Source organism: Eptatretus burgeri, unplaced genomic scaffold (genome assembly GCF_056783735.1).
Source record: "Eptatretus burgeri isolate ZD-2024b unplaced genomic scaffold, Ebu_testis_v1 Ebu_testis_scaffold_137, whole genome shotgun sequence".
Taxonomy (NCBI): Eukaryota; Metazoa; Chordata; class Myxini; order Myxiniformes; family Myxinidae; genus Eptatretus; species Eptatretus burgeri.
The window spans coordinates 37,603-59,814 of record NW_028222087.1 but is presented as its reverse complement, the minus strand read 5'-3'; the positions used below and the strand labels follow the sequence as shown (position 1 = coordinate 59,814).

General features: G+C 46.8%; 1 protein-coding gene across 6 annotated transcripts in view; it reads left to right on the top strand.

Moving 5' to 3' along the window:
• The window catches only part of LOC147007488 (uncharacterized), a 39,014-nt gene extending 19,460 nt beyond the window's left edge, over window positions 1–19,554 (top strand). For 2 of the 6 annotated variants that reach the window (XM_085867046.1, XM_085867045.1), the window contains exons 3-15: window positions 31–211; window positions 449–546; window positions 636–687; window positions 1,686–1,758; window positions 5,280–5,363; window positions 5,533–5,628; window positions 6,658–6,756; window positions 12,483–12,578; window positions 12,668–12,730; window positions 12,848–12,987; window positions 14,032–14,162; window positions 14,308–14,435; window positions 18,817–19,554. In XM_085867046.1, coding sequence (XP_085723172.1) covers window positions 31–211; window positions 449–546; window positions 636–687; window positions 1,686–1,758; window positions 5,280–5,363; window positions 5,533–5,628; window positions 6,658–6,756; window positions 12,483–12,578; window positions 12,668–12,730; window positions 12,848–12,987; window positions 14,032–14,162; window positions 14,308–14,435; window positions 18,817–18,957 — 1,382 coding nt within the window. In that variant the 3' untranslated portion in view covers window positions 18,958–19,554. The remainder of the gene's footprint in view (window positions 1–30; window positions 212–448; window positions 547–635; window positions 688–1,685; window positions 1,759–5,279; window positions 5,364–5,532; window positions 5,629–6,657; window positions 6,757–12,482; window positions 12,579–12,667; window positions 12,731–12,847; window positions 12,988–14,031; window positions 14,163–14,307; window positions 14,436–18,816) is intronic. The other 4 variants (XM_085867050.1, XM_085867047.1, XM_085867048.1 and 1 more) reach the window with 4 other exon arrangements.
• Window positions 19,555–22,212: the final 2,658 nt, after the last annotated feature.

Here is a 22,212-nt window from a genome sequence, read left to right as displayed (position 1 = left end):
CACATTGTTCTTCAACCTTCTTTCTTGCAGTACCGGAGAAGGACGGAGTGGAGGACGTGTCCCTCAGAGATTCCTCAGCAGGACCTATGCTTGAGCTCCCTGAGCCATCATTGTGCTCCTCCTTTAACTCAGGCACCTCATCGTCCCTGGAAGCAGCGACTTCCCCCATCTTGTCGCTCATCTCGAGCTTCAGCAGCCTTGACTTCGGAGGGTAATGGGGGGGGGTTATGATATCAGGGGAGGATGGATGATGGGTGAAAATGGGAAGGAGGTGACGGCGGTGTTCGGGAAGGGAGGAGGAATTTTGGGAACACGTTTGGAAGGTCAAATATTTTTGCCTTGTTCGCGTACATAATATGTAGACGGGTAGCGAGGACGGTGTCATCAAAAGCTTTTCCGACCGAGTGGTTGTGAGTGTGATGAAAACATTTATTTATTTATTTCCCAGGACCCCGAAGAGAGATGCGACCGATCAATCCATAGACTCCTCACCAACCTTCCTCACCCACAATGCATCATGCGTCCTCTCTGATTGTTCCCATCAAGGTGGTACTTCCACCCGAACTCGCATCCTTTTTCTCTCCGTCCAAATTCCAGTCATGCTCACCCTCACCTTCTCCTCCTCCTCCTCCTAGGAACGTGCTTGGACTCTCCGCGCTCTCTCGGTGCTCAGAAGGTGGAAAGGAGGTGAGGGTTCTCCCAGGTACATTTATGGATACTTTTTTATGGGAGACCACAGACACCAACTTCAGGTGTTGCGATTGATAATTTGCATGATATTATTTATTTTATTTTTTTGACCCCTCCCCCTCCCTTCCTCGTTACCCCATTGGTCAATTGACAGGAACACGTGAGCAATGAAATCACGTGTGGGTCGCACAGGGTCATCTTTCCTCTCCATCTGTATCATTAACATCCACATGCGCATTCAATCTCCAAGCACGAACTTTGGTGTCTTGTTGCCATGGTAACCGCAGGTTTAAATTGTCCGTTAAACGAACCGATGCTCCACAGACTACAGTCCCGGTGGTTCCCAAACTCACTGCGTGCTCTGACCCATTCCCAACCTCCAAAGGTTTCGCGGAACTCCAGGATCGAGGATCATTAGGACACGCAGGTGCTCAGTGCTGGTTTTGTGTACATGGTCGAGGCTCATGGAAGAGTGAGGGCAGCATGGAAGCGAACCGGTTGGATGTGGGGTGAAACACCAACAGCAAAGGACGCATGGGGGTGACCAAGCTGCGCACAAGCTGAATGAAACACAGCAAGAAGAGGAAGAGGAGGTGCTGAGATCTCTTGGGCTCGGAGACGGGAAAGTAGTCGCGTAGTTGTTTGTCCTTTGAGGCTTTGCAGATGTTCCCTGGTGATACCTTGGACTTCACCCCGAAGCTGTGCTTCGATTGAGTCAAGGAGGTCGTGTAGATCTGGGTCAGGATTACTCGAGGACTTGCGGTCTGTGAACCACAGGTTGGGAACCTTTGCTCTGCAATTACATTTTTTTGTCCTCATCTTGTTTTTCCGATCCCAGTGTTTTATTGTGTTGTAGATGTTCTCACGACAACTGCCCCTTCAACCCCCTTGCCCCCCCCCCCACACAGTGGTTATTTATTTAATTGACTCCATTAAACAAACAGGTTTTAATGATCTCACGTGTTTTCATGTGTTCTCTCCATTTTTATTTTCAGGGTTCAGTTTGAAATCCCATTGAAGGGAAGGCCGGTCTTCTGCTCACCGCTTCGTCGCTTTCGCTCAATCCCGGTTCGTGTTTTGTCATCGAGCGGGATTCATTGATTTCCATTCCGTATTCACCCATATCTGCCTTGGGTTTAATCCCACAGCATTCCCATTTTTTACTGGGGTTTAATCCCAAACCACTTCCATTTCTTCCTGAGGTTTAATCCCATATAACTCCCATTTCTTCCTGGGGGTTAATGCCATATCATTCCCATTTCTTACTGGGTGTAAATGCCATATAATTTCCATTTCTTACTGGGGGTTAATGCCACATCATTCTCATTTCTTCCTGGGGTTTAATCCCATATGATTCCTCCTTCTTCCTGGGGTTTAATGCCACATGATTTCCATTTCTTACTGGGGTTTAATCCCATATGATTCCCATTTCTTACTGGGGTTTAATCCCATATGATTCCAATTTTTTCTGGGGTTTAATCCTATATGATTCCAATTTTTTTTCTGGGGTTTAATCCCATATGATACCTACTTCTTCCTGGGGTTTAATGCCAAATTATTTCCATCTTCCTGGGGTTTAATCCCATATGATTCCAACTTCTTCCTGCAGTTTAATGCCAAATGATTTCCATCTTCCTTGGGTTTAATCCCATATGATTCCTACTTCTTCCTGGGGTTTAATCTCATATGATTCCTACTTCTTCCTGGGGTTTAATGCCATGGCATTAAATCGTTTAATTCCGTTTTCCTGGATGGAAGGACAAGCCCATCGGTGTGTCCACTCGTCCCTGACCTGTGTTGCCTGGGTTCGAATCCTGACCCAGCTATAAACTGTCATCCTTGTGTTTTCATGCAGAGTGATTCATCAGTGTTGTGCACAGTCCATCAAACGGCCCTTAAGCCGTGTGTCCCGTCTGCTGGAATCAGTTCGTGATAATGGTGGAGGAACTTAATTTACAGAAAGGTTCATCACCATCTCAAATCCGAAGCCATGATCTTTTCTGCCCCCGTTTAACCTCCATCCCACCCTCAAGCTCACCGCCTTCCACCATTCCCGTTTTTAATTCCTGAGAGTTTCCTTCTGTATCCATATTGTCCACCACTTGCGTCCTCCCCTACCCCCTCCGCCCCCCTCCTCCATTCCTCCGCGTATTCCTTATTTGCCAAAGTCTCCCCCTATTTTGTCCTTCATCCCTGGTGTTGGTGTCCCCTCTTTCTGCTGTTTCTTTTGTTCTGCTGTGTCCTTATCCGTTCAGTTTTCTAGCTCTTCCACGAGCCTTGACTTTGCATACAAACATCGAATAAAACTTAAAGATCCCACACTGTCTTTCATGGAGAGTGGGCGAGCTATCACCGGCAGCCTGAACGAATCACAAATTCCTTGTATTGTACAGAGGAGCTGCACCAGCGACACAGTCACATCCCAGTAATGATGTAACCAACGGGCTGAATTCAGAATCGAATCTCATTCCAATATGCATCCGCCGACAACAACATTCCCAGTTTCCCACTTTAGTGTAGTTCAGTTCAAATAATTTTTTGGAAAAATAAGAATGATCCCAGACTTTAAAGGTCCCCATGACATGCAAAACTTTCTGGTTATTTATATATTAACTTGACCTTCCCAGTGAAGAAATCACCCATGTTTTATTTTTTTTTATCAAAAATGGGATAATTAGACCAATATTTCGATCATTTATTGTGCTTTTCACGACTTGCTATGCCCCGCCCCTAAAAAAAGTTGGCTTCAGCCAATCGCAACATGACGTCACAAACAGAAACTCGCACACAGTGGATTGACTCGAGATCTCTAGAGTCTAGACTAGTCCGATAAATCCGTCGTCCGTCCGACTCGGCCGATAAATCTGACGTACTGTCGCTCTATTTTGTTATTCTCTTTTCTTCATTGTTTTCTACTGGCGCTACATGACGACAGTAGGAATAAAATAAATAAAAATGCAACAGAACGTCAGATTTATCGGACTACTCTAGACAATTGTGTCACAAGGAGTGTTCTGCACTCAAGTTTTCATCGTATCCGGACAGCGAGGTTGCTTCGTTTTATGCGCGGAGAGATACGGCCGATGACATGCGCCGGCCTTGATTGTGTCCGCTGCGCTGCGCTGTTCACGTCACCTCACTAAAATATTTCTGATATCGAGCAGTATGCAAGTCGAATTTACATTATTTAATTACGAATAGGATTTAGTCGAACCAGTTGTTATTGCCGAGTCTTCCTTCGATGTCCTCCCGATCATAATGAACGCCGGGAATTTCATCGCCATTTTCCTCTGCTTGTCCTGCTTCGTGCTCGAACTGCTAAGGCCGTATTTCATTTCCAGCTGCCTGAACTTCACCTCCCGCGACTACGTTATCCGACAATTCTCCATGTGATTCAGACCGAAATCCTTCATTTCTCTCACACTCACTGTCGCTACCAGACAAGTGAAAGTCCGCGTCATCCATTATTCAAAACCAAATGTTTGATTTTTTTAAAGCAGAGATGAACGAAGCGATTGAGTCGTCCAATCGAATGTTGAAACACACAGGAACCCAATAGAATCACCAAGACCACCAACCCGAGTAATTTACGTGCAGCATTTTTAATGTTGTAGTTGACGTCATGTGGGTTATGCCCCTTTCAGGAGAATTTTTAGGGGCGTTCCCGAAGAGGTTTGTTTTTTTAATTTTACATTTTACAGAATGAGTGTTGTGAAAAAACATTGTCAGATCTGAAATCAAGATGAAAAACTCCTCCAGGACATATATAAATGACTTTTATGTACTTTGGCTTGTCAGGGGGACCTTTAAGTCTCCGAGTATGTCTCCTCTCAAGTACTTGATGTCGCCGAGAATGGGGAAGTTAGTGGGGAGTGAGGGCAGGAAGAGGGGAGGGGATGTACATGTCAAACGTTCATGGTGTCAGGTGTTGTGGAGACGTGTCCCACGTTCATGGTGTCGTCAGGTGTTGTGGAGACGTGTCACACGTTCATGGTGTCAGGTGTTATTGAGACGTGTCACACGTTCATGGTGTCAGGTGTTATTGAGACGTGTCACACGTTCATGGTGTCAGGTGTTATTGAGACGTGTCACACGTTCATGGTGTCAGGTGTTATTGAGACGTGTCACACGTTCATGGTGTCAGGTGTTATTGAGACGTGTCACACGTTCATGGTGTCAGGTGTTATTGAGACGTGTCACACGTTCATGGTGTCAGGTGTTATTGAGACGTGTCACACGTTCATGGTGTCAGGTGTTGTGGAGACGTGTCACACGTTCATGGTGTCAGGTGTTATTGAGACGTGTCACACGTTCATGGTGTCAGGTGTTATTGAGACGTGTCACACGTTCATGGTGTCAGGTGTTGTTGAGACGTGTCACACGTTCATGGTGTCAGGTGTTATTGAGACGTGTCACACGTTCATGGTGTCGTCAGGTGTTGTGGAGACGTGTCACACGTTCATGATGTCAGGTGTTATTGAGACGTGTCACACGTTCATGGTGTCGTCAGGTGTTGATGAGACTTTACCGTGAAAGTTTGTTTCACCAAAATCACAACTCTAATCATCTGATATTTCGTTTTCCTGCAGCGGAATCTCCTCTCTTCCAGTCCTCGTCTTTCTCAGAGAACCCCGAGGAGATCACACCGGTCACCAGGAGATGGCAAAGAGAATGTAAGCGAAAGTGCCGATGGGGATGACAGCTGTAAGAGAATTCTGAACGAATGTTTGGGCGTCATCGCATGGCCGTCGTGATGCCACCAGTATCGATCATTTAATTGTTTGTTGTTGATGGTTATTTGTTGTTCTTGTTGGAATTCTATTTTTTTCTAACAACTCTTAGGAGTCCCCGAGGTCGGCACAACCGGTCAAACCGGTGAGGACAATTTCCCACAGGACTGGAGGGAAGAACACGCTCGGCTCATTGTCTCCAGCACAGGTAAACATTGTTGGTCCTCATTTTGGGTCGATCATATGGATTTTCTTTCGAGGAAAATTTGCTTTTTCTTGCTTACTGAGGATTTTCAGTGCTTACCAAGGCTTACCAAGTCTGATGTTCCGAGAAGCTTACCAAGGCGTTGGGAAGCTTCTCGGCACCTTGAATGGATATCGGAAAGCGTGCTGTAAGGTCTCGCGTACGTATTGTGGAACATCGCAACGGAGCGAGTGGCGTACCTCATGAGTGTGTCAGTACCTCATCAGTATGTCAGTACCTCATCAATATGTCAGTACCTCATCAGTATGTCAGTACCTCATCAATATGTCAGTACCTCATCAATATGTCAGTACCTCATCAGTATCTTGGTACCTCATCAGTATCTTGGTACCTCATAAGTATTTCAGTACCTCATCAGTGTCTTGGTCCCTCATCAGTATGTCAGTACCTCATCAGTATGTCAGTACCTCATCAGTATCATGGTACCTCATCAGTATCTTGGTACCTCATCAGTAAGTCAGTACCTCCTCAGTATCTTGGTACCTCATCAGTATTTCAGTACCTCATCAGTGTCTTGGTACCTCATCAGTATGTCAGTACCTCATCAGTCAGTCAGTACCTCATCAGTATCTTGGTACCTCATCAGTATTTCAGTACCTCATCAGTATCTTGGTACCTCATCAGTATGTCAGTACCTCATCAGTATCTTGGTACCTCATCAGTATTTCAGTACCTCATCAGTATCTTGGTACCTCATCAGTATGTCAGTACCTCATCAGTATCTTGGTACCTCATCAGTATTTCAGTACCTCATCAGTATCTTGGTACCTCATCAGTGTCTTGGTACCTCATCAGTATTTCAGTACCTCATCAATATGTCAGTACCTCATCAGTGTCTTGGTACTTCATGGGTATCTTGTTTCAGTTGTTTTGTTTGCTTTGCAGAGTGCATAAGTGATGTGATGTCTGGGACGGGGGAGCCAATCCGGGGCGGCTCAAGACTCACACCCGTGTCACCAAATCCGTTTCCAGGATGTTGAAGAAGAAGGAAAGCGTGGTAACCGGACCATGAGGACCTCTCCCACGGTGCACAAGAGACCCAAGCGTGCATCACCTTTGTTTAGTGTCCGGGTATGTTGCACGGGAGGGAAAGCAATGGAACAATTCCGTTATGGTTGGCCTGTTTGCACAGTTCCATCTGAGCGCGTACCCAGTGATACCATCCCAGGGTCAGGATCACGTGCTTAAACCACTGCGAAGGGTTTCAATAAGACATAATTATGCACAATGATATTGCAAAAAATGATTGGAACTTTTTTTTATAAAATTCTTTTCCTCCGGGGGGGGGGGGGGTGGGACACCATCTCCTCCGGGTCCGAAAGATCATTACTTGTCCGATCTCAACCAAACTTGACAGGAGGACGAAGGGTCTCACGATGGATGTTGCAGCGACTTCACTTTCCCACCTCCTCAAAGGGGGTCTTCCTCCTTGGGTGAAATCCGTGTTAACCTGTATAAATAGCTTATCGTGGCGTTCCATGAGGAAACCCCACCGGAAGTTAACAAGTTATAAAACACAAACACGTATGATAACCTTCTTTTTTGTGTATATATTGTCGAGGCTCATATGAGAGCTAACACACATCGCACAGCAAGAGGGGCGGGAGAGGGAAGGACAAAACAGTGGGGAACAGAGACATAAGGAGATCTGTGGAAGGGAGAGGAATGGGGCGGGGAACATGGGGCAAGCAAGATGGATATTTACAGGGACCTTCAGGAAGGAAAGCAGGGAATTTGAAGGAGGTGGGTTTGGGGTGGATTAATGGGGGTATAAAAGATCGAGGATTTGGATGGGGGATGATAAGATGTGGTGGTGAAAGGCCGTTTTGAAGGTCTGGAAGGAAGAAAGGGATTGAAGAGAGTGAGGGAGTTTCTGCCAAAGGCGGGAAAAACAAGAGGATGAAAGAGTGAAGGTGAGCATTGATTCGTGATTTTGGTAGTTTTACCAGAAAGAGGTTTTTGGCGGACCTTGAGCGCCCTGCGGAAATGTGGGAGAGACATATCGCAGACAGAGCAGCGGGCGGGGTGGGGTGGGGGGGGCTGAGACCGGAAAGGAGACAGTAGAAGACAGAAAGACCACCGACCTGCCTGCAGTGAGAGAGTGAGAGACCCAGAGACTCAGCCTCATCGCAGGGATACCAATGATCCTAAATGCCTTGGTTTCCACAGCGTGAAGCCGAGAAAGGTGAGAGGCAGGAGCACCAGCCCAGAGGGGAGAGCAGTACTCCATCAGGCTGCAGACGAAAGCTTTGTACATGGTCAGGAGCTGATGTGGACCGAGGAAGGACTTTGCACGATGGAGGATTCCCAGTCGGCCACTGGCTTTGGAGGCCAGGTTGGAAATGTAGCTTTCGAAGGATCATGGCAGATAGTGAGACCCTGAAGCTTGAATGTAAGGACTTCTTTAAGAGGATTGTTGAGAAAGTAGATGGAGGGGGGAGTTTCTAAACGGTCCTTTTTGAGAGACATAGTGAGAGTGTGAGATTTGTCACCATTGAAAGCTTCACTGAACCATGGACAGGAGGAAGGGAAGAACAACTGAAGACGAGAGGGGATAAATCTGTGTCTGAGCGAGAGCAAGTTTCTTTGAAAGAATTCCCAGGATGAGTTGATGTTGGAGGAAATAGAGATGGGAGACCAGTCTAGAAGTTTGATGGCTGCTTGGAGACTCAAGCCAGTCGGCTTGAGTGAAATGCCAGACTTGAGGTGGTTCTCTGATAACAGCCAGAGAGATGTCCACTTTGACAAGGATGTGGTCAGATGAACCGATTGCAGCGGAGGAAGAACAATAGACATTTTCAAGGAAATTTGTCAAAATCAGATCCAGAAGAGATGGAGTGCCGTTGATTGAGATCCGGGTCGGGAAGTTGACCGATTGAGTCAGTCCCAATGAGTCGCAGAAAGCTTTTGCTGTAGTGCCATGACAGGTGAGAGAGGTACCCACACCCAGCCAACTGACATGATGACAATTGAAGTCACCACATATGAGGAAGAGGGAGTTCGGATGAGAGGATAGAAGTTGGTCCATGTTTTCAGATAGTGAGGTGTAGATGGAGTCATCACTGTTTGGTGGACGGTACAGTACACATATAAGCATGAGGTGGGAGTGGAGGTGAAGCCGGAGCCAGAGGTATTCCTGGAGGTATTCAAACAACCTTAAAACCGAGACGATCTTTCCTCCCGGCTATCCGAGGAGTACTGTAGGCCCGGGCTATCCGAGGAGTAGGCCCGGGCTATCCGAGGAGGAGAATGGATTTGACAATGTGGACAACAAGGTGTGATTTAACACAGACAAAAACACAAACAGTACACAGGGATGAAAATATAACACAAAAACACGACGGATCCGGTTCGGAAAACTTAGCCTCGATTTTGGCGACAGGAGTGGGATGCAGATTCGACCGACATGGGGAGCAACGCGGAAGCGGATCTGTTTGAATGAACCTTTGTGAGCGTTGTGTCATAATTGGTGATGTTGTTGTTGCAAAGCCCTGCCAGACTGGAGGTACAACGTTTGTGGTCCCCATTGTGTTGTTTATTTGTTGTGATTGTTCTTATTTTCTTGCCTGTTATCATTAACTTACCATCACACTTCCGCCCCTCCAACCCCTTGTCAAGTTGTCCGAGAATTGCAGGTCAAGACGCAGTTGCCAAAGTTGACACCATATTGTGCCACTTAATGATTACACTCTGGTCTGAGGTCAAGCGTTTGGACATCGGTATTGCAGCACTCTCTGAGGTTCGGAGACCGGATAGTGGTGAGATCATGGCGGGTGGTTGGACCTTCCATTGGTCTGGTCGCTCTGATGGTTACCATGCCCAAGGAGTTGCTGACTCCATTGATAATAATTGAGGTAACACCGGTCAGCGAGCGTATTATGAGACGAAGGATTCCTCACTCCATGGGTGTCGTTTCCCTGGTCTCCGAATATTATCCGACTGATCTAAGGACGTGAAGGACGCATTCTACGCCACGCTCGAGTCTGTCGTTGATCAGTGCCCCAGGCAAGATATCCTTCTGGTGTTGGGGGATTTCAATGCATCGACTGTAACTGATATGGATGGTTATGAGACGTGTGTTGGTCCCCATCGGTCTGAAACTGTGAACCAGAATAGCACCAAGTTCCTTGACTTTGCAAGAAGTCACGGACTTAGGGTGGCTGGTTCATGGTTTCAGCGCCCACAAGCTCATCGCTGGACTTGGTATTCCAACGTTGGTGGAGTGGCAAAGGAGATTGACCATGTCCTCGTTGATGGTCGCTGGAGGATGATCCAGAACTGCAGGGTCTACCGGAGTGCTTGGTTCCTCAACACCGACAAAAGCTTGTTGTAGCAACTCTGAAGTTGCAGCTTAAATCCGGGAGAATGGGACCATCCCAGCCGAGGCTGGATGTTGGCAAGCTCAAGGATGAGAAGGTAGCTGAGGAGTTTGCGAACAGGCTGAGTGGGGATTTGGGGGGTCTGGTTGCTTTGGGAAATCCTGAAGAGTTGTGGAGTGCCTTCAAGACCACCGTCCTTGATGTTGACAGAAGATGTCTTGGAACTCACCGAAGGGTGAGGAAGAATTTTGTCTCTCAAGGGACACCGAATACCATTCACCAGAGTCGCAGGGCCAGGCTGAATGTTCGGTTGTGACGATATCTCAAAGAGTTAAGGACGGATTTGGATGAAACTTGGTGGACGGGTCTGATGTGTGACAAGAACTAATTTATTCAATTTTGGTGAAGATCTGGATCTGGATTCGAGAATATTAAAAAAAAAAATTAACTAATTCTTCACCTTTGAGAAATCCGGTGAAAACCATATGCAGCATGATATCTCCAGAAAGTTGTGGATGAGTTTTGACAAGTCCAGGTGGACGAGTTGGGTTGTTGAGTCGAACAAGCCGATTCGATTTAGATTCAGGTCAGGATGCAGATCCGGCCGATCAGTGGGATACAAAACGTAAACTGTTCAGCCTGGCGGAGGTAACATAAATGTCACGTGAGGAGAGGACTTCTTATTGATTGGCCAAGGAAGTCAGTTCTTCAAACCAAGTCACCAATTGAACTTCAGCCCCGCTTTGTGTTGACTCTGACGTCACAATTGCACAATTATCACAATTGCACAAATTGACAATTGCACAATTGTGACGACAGAACCAACACAAACCTGGAGGATAACACAATTCCAGGACCACCTCGGTCGGCAACATAAAAGTCACGTGAGTAGAGGTCTTCTTATTGATTGACCAAGGGAGTCAGTTCTTCATACCAAATCACAAATTGAACTTCAGTCCCGGTTTGTGTTGGCTCTGACGTCACAATCGCACAATTGTGACGACAGAACCAACACAAACCGGGAGGATAACACAATTCCAGGACAACATTGAATCACACTTCTTATTTAGCTTGTTTGCTGATCCCATCCCTGAACCCATCACCCACAATGCCGAGATCCGCAACTCATCAATCTATAATTCCAACAATCTGTGTGTGTGTGTGTGTGTGTGTGTGTGTGTGTGTGTGTGTGTGTGTGTGTGTGTGTGTGTCTGTCTGTCTGTATGTATGTGTGTCTGTCTGTGTGTCTGTGTGTGTGTCTGCAACCGCTATTTCTCGACAACCACTGGTCTGATCTAATTGAAACTTGCTCGGTATATTGCTGGGCACCTGTGGATGTTCCTTTTCAAGGTTTGATATGAATTGGACAAGCGGTTCCCAAGTTATGGCCATTTATTGGCCAACCAATGACAGGACACGGTACGATGACGTCACTATTGACGTCACAATTCTTCTTTTATCTATTTATAAATGTTTTTGTTTTTTTCACACGATTGACGTCAATTCTTCTTCTTCTTCGTTTGATACGACGTCACAATTGACGCTGGGGACCTGAGTATGTGCCTTTTCAAGGTTTGATGTCGTTCTTCATCCGTTTCAGCTGTTTCCCAAGTTATGGCCATTTATTTACCAAACCAATGACAGGACATGGTGCTATGACGTCACAATGGACGTGACAATTATCAATTAATTTTTTTTTGCACATATGGCCCCGCACGTCTGGCCACGCACGTAGGGCATGCATGTACGGGCCTGCACCTACGTGCCCGCACTAGTCTATCTATAATTCCAGCAATCTGTGTGTGTCTGTCTGTCTGTCTGTCTGTCTGTGACCGCTGTTTCTCGACAACCACTGGTCCGATCTAATTGAAACTTGCCGGGCCCATGTGGTGCCAATGAATTTTTAATTTTTTTTGCATGTATGGCCACGCACATACGGGCATGCGAGAGCGAAGGAACGGCCTGTGTGGTTGTTGTTTCTGGCACACGGTTTGAAAGTTTTTTTTTTTTGCACGTACAGCCACGCACGTATGGCCACGCACGTACGGGCATGCACGTATGGGCACGCGAGAGCGAAGGAACGGCCTGTGTGTTTGTTGTTTCTGGCACGCGGTTTGAAAGTTGTTTTTTTTTTTTGCATGTCCGGCCACGCACGTACGGGCCACGCACGTATTGACGTCACAATTATTTTTTTATGGGCACAAAACGCACGTACGCACGTATTGACATCACAATTTTTCTTCTTCTTTTTATTTTTTTTTTTTTTTGCACATATGGCCACGCACGTACGGGCCCGCACTAGTATCACAGAACTAGTATCCCAACCTCTGCTACTGTCTGTCCTGCATTGTGTACAACCTCCACATAGATCATTGCAAGGAAAAATTGCCTTTTGTTCCTCCTGGAGGAATGGAGATTTCTGGGTGAAAGTTAGCATCAACATATTTGTATACGAGAAAAATGTCTCACGGTTCTTAGGCCCGTCGACGTCGTTCGTGGTCTGCGGTCGCAGACGTGGATCACGCCCTCACCATCTCCTCTGACAATCCCAACCTCATCGGAGACTTCACCAAGGTGCGTCGCATTTTCTTCGCTTTCAGGTTGATTGCGACGCGGTTTTGCGATCGGTGATGTCCTAAAATGACCCTTCTCTACCTCGTCAGGCTTGCGCCTTGCCAGTCATTCCAGGCTCGGCCAAAGACCTCAAGCACATTTGTCCGGAGACGGTAAGGATCTTCTCCGCGCAGGAATTCGAGCAACACTCAGCTGTTGTGAGTGCGATCACATACCTTGTTCAGGATTACCTGTCTTTACCCGGCGACATGTTTCACTCCGTCACGCAGATGTCTTTGTTGCTCGGTGGAGAATTTGAAGATGCCGTGGAGCGATCCATTGTTCTCGACTGTCGTTATCCGTACGAGTTCGCCGGTGGACACATCAAGGTGGCTGGAATCGAAATCATCGCCTTTCCTTTGGGAATGCGGTGTGGGAGGAATATTGGAGTCTTCGATTCCTTCTACATTTTTTTTTTCCCCACCCTTTTGTCCTCTCGTCTGTCGCATTTTGTGTCATTCTTTAAAATAGTTTGTCGATTAGTTAAACCTCCCAACATATCATCGGAGAAGGTTTTTTATTGTTGTTGTCGGGTTTGTTTCTACAATTCGTGCCCCCAGTTTTTCATGGTACCCCAAAGTTTATTTGACCCTTGGAGTTACTAAACCACCATTTATTTATTTATTTATTTATTTATTTTTCTTCTTGCACTCGCAATTTCAGAGCTGTATCTCAGAGCTGGCTGGGACTTTCGGAATGAAATTTTGCCTCAATAATGTAAACACAGTACAATGTACGTGAGATTGACATAATTCTTTGACCTTGCCCTAATTTTTAAGGCCATCACCCAATAATGGACATTTTACCATTTTGTCGCCGTCACTTTGTCCGATAAGAACAAAACTGCCCTCCCTAGATAGCATAAAGCAAGGCACATTTACACTTAATTTACATCATACCCCTCAAGGTTAAAGGTCAAGGTCAAATGGCGGTGTGAAAAAAACTAACATGATTTTTTTTTTGTCATCGCTCAATTCTGCCAATGCGGAATCTCAAAGACCGCTTGAAATTCCAAGATGTTCTTGCATCATAATAGTCTACCTGCACTGAAGTTATGCACCTGACATCTGATTAGTGTTCTTGACCTACTTTTTTCGGATTGTGACCTAATTAACAAAAAAAAATACCCTTTTGTTCATAACTTGAATAGTTTACCTCCGATTTTCATGATGTTTGAGGTTTTTTTTTGGGATAGATTGTAGATGGCGACAAATTTTCTTGGTTCACATTCTATCCCTACATGTTGACGGTCGAGGTCATACGGTGGTCCGAAAACAAAAATAGGCCATCATTGGATCAGGGTAAGCCGATGGCGATCGCCAAGGGTTGGCCGGGGGAGGCGTACCCTTTGGCCATCGCTTTGTGATTTCAGATGTCAGAAGTGATCATTGTTCTCGATTGTTATCTTCTCCAGGGTTCCATCAATATCCCTAGTGAAGCGGACGCCGACACCCTATTCAATCCCGTGGAGAAGGCGACATCTTCTGCGCGGCGTCTCATCCTTATATTCCACTGCGAGTTCTCTGTCAACCGTGGCCCCAAAATGTAACATCACACTCGTTATCAGAACTGCACAGGTCGCACTTCCGTGGATGGGGAATGGAAATGGAATGTTAAACCAGCCCGGCACGTCTTGTTGAATTGCCTGCACTCCCGATCGTTGAGTCAGTCCCTGTCGCTCTCTCCGCAGGTGTCGCTACGTGCGAGAGATCGACCGCAACATCAACACGTACCCTCATCTACACTACCCTGAAGTTTACATCCTGGCTGGGGGCTACCGAGAGTTCTTTTCAAACTTCAAGGTGCGGTTTGATTATGGTTCGTGCTGGTTCTTCGTGCTGGTTCTTTCTTTAACCCGTTCCGTTTGACACGAACAGGGTTTTTTAAGTTTGAACCGCTTTCTCGGGTTAAAACGGCAATCTTCCACCATGATAGCCCTTTGGACTCGCAATGACGACGAACCTAGTGAACCCAATGTTAAGAGAGGTTTTCTCACAGTCGTGAGGGAGAAGGTGAAGCAACATTCCGGACATGAGAGCCTTTCTTTGAAGCGGTAGAGAGGCTCCGGCCTCATCATCACCACCACCACCAGGACGTCATCGACGAACTTATTACCAAATCTATGCGAATAAATGTCAGTGTGTCTCCTCCGTAACTCCAAAACCATGAAACCGAACAGCCTGAAACTTTGCACGCATTCCAAGAAAACTCCAAGGAAGTGGTGGAGTGTAAATTAGGTGTTTGGGTTAATTAAAACACCCTCTTTGAAGATGATTAAGGGTCTTATTTAATTATATCCTTCATCAGGCGCATCCTCGGTCACCACTCCCTCTGGGGTCTTAAACCGTATCCTAGGTAACCTCGCCGGGGTCTGAAGCCGCCATGTTTTTTGGCCTGCTCAACCACGCCTTGAGTTGGAACAGGCCAGAACGATTTCTTTACAATAAAAGATTTTTTTAACTTCCCTCACTCATATTATCGAATGCCTCTTCATCATAGCTATGTATCGCTTTATACATCGCTTTATCTATCTATAATTCCAGCAATCTGTGTGTGTGTGTGTGTGTGTGTGTGTGTGTGTGTGTGTGTGTGTGTGTGTGTGTGTGTGTGTGTGTGTGTGTGTGTGTGTGTGTGTGTGTGTGTGTGTGTGTGTGTGTGTGTGTGTGTGTGTGTGTGTTTGTGTGTGTGTTTGTTGTGTTACTCCTGCAGTTCTGGGCCAATTACATCCAGACTTGCGACAGAGGATCAGCATGACCCCACCTCGTGTGTTGGGGTGTTGTTATCTTCGCCGGTGGTCTTGGGAGGGTTCAATTCGACCTTTCCTTCATCCCGTGTTTAAAACGTCCCACTCTTACAACGTTTCTTTTCTCCAATCTCTGAACTCTCCCTCATTGCTTCCCTCACGTAATGTCTTCAATGACATGTCTGACTTTAAAAAAAATTTAATCCCAGTTTGCAATGTATGTTCGTTTTCCATCGATCATCCTTTTTTTTTAACAATTTCAGTGCCAATTCACCCCACCTCCTTAAATCTACCTCCTCCTCACCCCTCACCTGTTATCCCCTCTCCTAACCCCTCACATCTTGCTCCTCATCCTACCTCCGCTCTTCGCTCCTCTTCACTGTCCTCTGCTTTCGTATGAGCACCTCCTCTGGTGTGCCAAAGTGTGTGGTGTTCTAACATCTGTGGGATCCCTTCTAACCAAACAGATATCTCACTCTCTCTCTCAATCAGTACACTCCTCAACATCTCAAACATGCTCCTTCTTTCCTCGAATCACACCTCCCACGTCGTCTCATCCTTCCCTTCTCCCCACCTCGCTCCTCGCCCTCCTGTCCCTTGGCCGTACCTGCTCTCATTGTCTCCCCTCCTTCTCAAAGCCTCCCTCCCAAACAAACCTTCACACTCTTCCCCCCCCAAGCTTCCCTCTCACCTTTCTCAAAAACTCCCCTCACCCTTATCCCTCAACTCTCCCCTCTCATCATTCTCCCTCCAATCTCCCTCTTCATTAGCCCTTCTCAAATTTACACCCCCCCCTCCCGACATCAACAAAGCTGCCTCCTTCCCCTGCCCTATCTCATCCAACGCATTCCTCCACCTCCTCCAATCTTCAACTTCCCTCTGCCCCCACTCTTATTACTCCCCACTGTGGCGCATCCCATCACCACCGAGCCTTTTCTCCTCATCTGGCCCTCTCGCTCAACTCTTCTGCAATCTCCCACACACTGTCAACAACTCACCTTATCTATCTTTCGCCCTCCTCCCTCGTCCTACCCTCCTCCGCCTCCCCTGCACCCAAAGCCTCCTCCCCTCCCTCTTCCTTAACAGTGTGGACCTCAAACATATGGAGCCTTCACTCAAACCTGACTGATCTCTCCATACAGGTTGCCACTGACAAACCAGACATAATCTGCCTGACAGAAACTTTCCTCCTTCAAGACGTCTCTGACTCCCTGGTTTATCCCTCCTCCGGTATGACAGATCTGAGCCTCGTCCTGGTGGAGGAGTTGCTCTCTTCATCAAAGACTCTATTCCTCACTCACTATCCACTGCCCTCACTCCCCCACAACCCCAGGAATACCTCTGGCTACGGCTTCCCCTCCACTCCCACCTCATGTTTATATGTGTACTGTACCGTCCACCAAACAGTGATGACTCCATTTACACCTCACTATCCGAAAACATGGACCAACTTCTATCCTCTCATCCAAACTCTCTCTTTCTCATATGTGGTGACTTCAAATGTCATCATGCCAGTTGGCTCGGTGTGGGTACCTTTCTCACCTGCCATGCAACTTCAGCAAAAAAACTTCTGCGACTCATTGGGACTGACTCAGTCGGTCAACTTCCCGACCCGGATCTCAATCAACGGCACTCCATCTCTTCTGGATCTGATTTTGACAAATTTCCCTGAAAATATCTGATGTTCTTCCTCCGCTCATCTGACCACGTGCTTGTCATAGTAGACTTATCTCTGGCTGTTATAAGAGCAATCCTGTGGTATCCGAGGCAATCTCCACTCAAGGCTCACAGACGTCCTCTCCTGTCACAGCTGTGTGTCCCTAAATGGAGTTCTCTCATCCCCTCTTCCTGTCCAGGCTGAAGTTCCTCAATCCAGTGTTCTGGGCCCTGTTCTTTTTCTGGTTTTCATCAATGATCTCTCCGACTCTCTGGAAAATCTTCTTTATCTCCTTGCTGATGACTCCACCCTCTGCCGTACCATCTGTCATTCCTTACATGAGAAAGCAACAGCTTCTTCACTCTCTGCAGATCTGGATAAAATCACAAACTGGTCCAACACTTGTAACATGTCTTTCAATCCTGACAAATCTCACACTCTCACTGTGTCTCTCCAAAAGTACCGTTTGGAAACCCCCCCCCAACTACTTTCTCAACAATCCTCTGGAAGAGGTCCTTCCAGTCAATACAAGCTTCTGGATTTCATTATCTGCCATGATCTTTCCTGGGAAATCCACATTTCCAACCTGGCCTCCAAAGTCAGTCACCGACTGGGAATCCTCCATCGTGCAAACTCCTTCCTCGGCCCACCTGAGCTCATAACCACATCCACAACTTTCGTCAGCAGCCTGATGGAGTACTGCTCTCCTCTCTGGGCTGGTGCTCCTGCCTCTCACCTTTCTCGACTTCACGCTATGGAAACCAATGTTTTTAGGATCGTTGGTATCTCTCACGATGAAGCCGAGTCTTTTGGTCTCTCACTGTCTCACCGCAAGCAGGTCAGTTGTCTTTCTGTCGTCTGTCTCCTCTCCGGGCTGCCTCCACCCAACCCCACCCTGCTTGTGATCTGTGCCCCCCCATATTTCCGCAGGGCGCTCAAGGAAAGCGAGCAACTCTCTTCTGGTGAAACTACCAAAATCAAGAATCGCTGCTCACCTTCACTCTTTCATTCCTCTTTTTTTCCCGCCTTCGGAACAAACTCCCACATACTCTTCAATCCCACTCTTCCCTCCAGGTCTTCAAAACAGTTCACCACAATCTCATGTATTTCCCCATCCAAAATCTTGATCTTTTCTACACCCGTTAATCCACCCCAAACCCACCTCCTTCAAATCCCCTGCTTTCCTTCCTGAAAGTCCCTGTCGACTTTCATGAAGACCATCTTGTTCTGTCTTCTGCCTACTCTCCCTTCTACAGATGTCCGAATGTCTCTGTTCCCAACTGCCTCCCTCTCCCGTTTCGCTCTTGTCTCTCGCTCCCTTTGTTATACGTCATGTGTGTTAGCTCTTATACGAGCCTCGACATTGTTTCCAATTTTTTTTTCTTTTCAAAAATCTCGATAAGATGGCTCCCTCGATGCAACCAAAAATACTCTCTTTTGTCTTCCACGAGCATCGACGATGAGTACCAAAAAAAAAAAACCAAAAGAAGAGAGGGGCTCACGCTTGAAACGTCGCTTCACCTTCCTTCTCCCGACGTTTAGCAAACCTACAAACGTTCAGCTAAGATAATAATTCTCGCATGAAAAATGTAACTTTTTTTGGATTTGACCCCCGGTTCATGCCCCCAAGGGGTCACAGGGGGTCAAAACGATTTGTCACTTGACCTTCTTTGTCATTGTTCTTGGTCTCTAACTCCCACAAGCAGTCTTCTGACTGATAGCGGGTTTGCCTCAATTGAAGTTCAAAGCAAGAATTGTTCATCTTGTGAAATGATACGTTGGGTTCCTCCTCCTCGTAGAGCTTGTGCGAGCCTCAGCGTTACACCCCCATGGACGTGGAGGATCACACGGAGGAGATGAAGACCTTTCGTCAAAAGTCTCGATCATCGGCCAAGGCGCAAAGCCGCAGGCGTCTTCGGCGGAAGCTCAATAAGCTCTAAACTTTGCCACCACTTTTCTCACGAGGGTACCCATGGTGCTTCACTTCCTTCTGACCTTCAAGTGATCAGGACCCTTTCAACCGGATTATTTGTTTTTTTTTTGTCATCCTTTAGTACACTCGGTGCAATCTCCTTTTTGCGATCCCCTATGGAATATTCATCCAACCTGTGTTTTAAAGGAGGAAGCACTTGTACTCTCACCGCAGGGTTGACACATTCTGTGTCGATGAGTTAATTTGTTGAGAAGCTGTCGTTGCTCACCAGGGTTTAGTATGTTTACAAAGACTCTTTCGTGGGTTTTATTGTTATTATGGCAAGTTTGTGCGTGTCCGACGCTGTCTCACGTGTACGAGGTTTTTCTGGAACAAGTTTTTCTTCATCTTCAGGCACATTTCACTCACCGGCAGGATGTTTGCAAACAAGTTTACCGTTCGAAGTCCTCCGTCCCTCTCTCCGGTACGAAATGTTTGTTGTGGTTGTTGTTCGTAACGGTTCGGGTTTTCATGAATCCACCGACAGTATGTTTACATTGGACGTTTCTCCAATCCATTGTTTTTGCTCCGTTTATGACATTTTCCTGTGATTTGGAATAAAATGGATTTTTGCAGTTGTTTTGCATTTCCTTTTGTTTTTCCCTACGTCGGTTGAGTTCACGCACCCAGACATGACGGGACATCATATGAAAAACTGACTTGTGCAGACGAATACCGGAGGTGCCCGGGGTTGTTCTAATCCTCTTGGCATTTTGAAGAAATAAAATTTTGGGTTAATTAATTTCTTTATTTATTTGTTGAGAACGAAAGCGCTTCTCCACCCCAACTGAGTGAAGAAGTAAAGTGCTTTTGGTCTCTCGTTTTCCTTCAGACTATTACCGTCATCTAATCGTGGCAAACCAACGATTTGCCACTTGACCTTCTTTATTGATCATTGTTCTTAGTCTGTAACTACCATGGCGGTCTTCTGACTGATAGCGGGTTTGACTCTGGCATTTCGAGTCTGGCATTTCACTCAGACCGACTGGCAGGGACTTCAAGCAGCCATCAAACTTCGAGACTGGTCTCCCATTTGTACTCTCTCTCCGGCATCAACTCATCCTGGGAATTATTTCAAAGAAACTTGCTCGCTCTCTCTCTCTCTCTCTCTCTCTCTCTCTCTCTCTCTCTCTCTCTCTCTCTCTCTCTCTCTCTCTCTCTCTCTCTCTCTCTCTCTCTCTCTCTCTCTCTCTCTCTCTCTCTCTCGCTCTCTCTTACACAGATTTATCCTAACTCGTCTTCAGTTGTGCAATGCTTCAGAATGATGAACCAACCATTGCCCAAGTCTCCGCCTCACCGCACTCATCTTGAATTGCATTTATATATCTGATAAAAGTTTTTTTTTTTCTGAGAGATGTGGGAAAGTTCACAACACCACACAAAGGCCTGGACAACCACAGCACAAACGAACACACATCCAATGCAGTCAATCCAGGCATCAACCATGAAACCCCCTCGCTTGCTCCAACCCTTGACCTCCGCCAATTCCTCAATGCTTACGGCAAGGAGATAGGGAGAGAGAGAGAGTGAGGAGGGCTGGGTGGGAAAAACCGTGGGGCTGGAGCTGTTGGTCAGGTGGAGAGTGTGGTCGCATATTTAGATCCCCCCCGACCCCAATTTGTGCACTCTGCAATCAATGGTTTGAAGCAGAGGAGAGCGATGCCTCCCGCCCTGGGCCCGTAGTCTAAAATCCTTCCCACACGTTTCTTGGTCACCAACTCGCCCTGTCCCCACACAGACAGGCCCAGTCGTGAGCCTGCTCAACCGCCGCCAGTTTTGCATGGATCCACAAGGCGTACAGATTTTAAAAAGCTGAAAGCAAAATGAACGCCGCAACCATTCCAAGATGGCAGTGAAGGGAAACAAATTTTCTATGAACCAATCAGAATGAATCTGATTCATTCTGCATCTGGAAATTCATCTGGAAACGTGCAGTTACGTGCCCCCCTCACAATGCGAAAAGTGCTGGTATTACAGTAGATTGTTTCGACTGCTATTTGCAGTGCAAGCACTTTGGTGCTGTGAGAGTACAGAGTAGACTCGAAGCCGCAAGGCTTGCAAACCGAGTTTGAGACGATTTGTTAACGAAGACACGTTTGATGAACGACATCGAAGCGCCGTGCGTGCCCCCGACATGTCCTGAACGAGATTGAGCAAATTAATGGCTTCCTTACTCCCTGCACTCAGGGATTGAGGGGCTGTGGGGGACAGGGCCAGCTGCTGTGTGCGGATGTTTCGAATCTGCTTTCCCCAGACACCGCCATCCAGCAAATCCCACTTAACTGTCAGGAAAGCTTCGAGAAGGGAGCAGCAACTGGAGGAACTTGTCGCAGGAAGGATGGAGCAGAGTGGAGGGATAATGGAGTGGAGGGTGAGGAGAGGGTTAGTTTGTGCAAACTCAACACCCCCCTTTTGGTCATGAACGAATGAGTGAGAATGGCGTGGGAGTGGAATGGTGTCAGCCTGCGAAGCACCCATGGAGAGCGCGTTTGAATGAAGAAAGGACCCGCACAATGCCAAAAGTGCCACCATGAGAGAAGATCGGATCACGTTTGTACTACCTGTTATAGCAGCACTTTTGCTCAGCACAGGTAGGGTGATCAGGGCGTTGCGTCAGAGCAAAAGCTCTGCTGAGTGCCTTCGCCAGGAACTACGCAGGCCTCACCTGGATGTTCACAGAATTCCACGGAGATTAAAGGCAACGGTGGGAAGGGTCTATTGAACCAAATCTTCAGACATGGGAAAGGCCAAAAAAAATATTTAAATACGACATTTAAAATAAATAAATAAATTGCACCTGCGTAATAAATCGCGGCAAAGTATCAGAAGGAGGTAGGGAATAGAGGAGGAAGGAATACTCGTGTAGATCATGAACACCCAAATGTGACGACTCACTGCGAACCAAGCAAATGTACAGTGGCACTCCTAACCTGTCCACCAAGTTCCATGTGAATCCATCCATCACGTGTTAACATATTATGTGTGTGTGTGTGTGTGTGTGTGTGTGTGTGTGTGTGTGTGTGTGTGTGTGTGTGTGTGTGTGTGTGTGTGTGTGTGTGTGTGTGTGTGTGTGTGTGTGTGTGTGTGTGTGTGTGTGTGTGTGTGTGTCGTTTGTGGCTCCATCTCTAAACGGTGAAGAATCAGTTAAAAAATTCTCAGATTTTTTATGTTTTTTTATATTTATTTCTTATGTTTCGAGACTTTGAGACGAGCTTTCAATCTT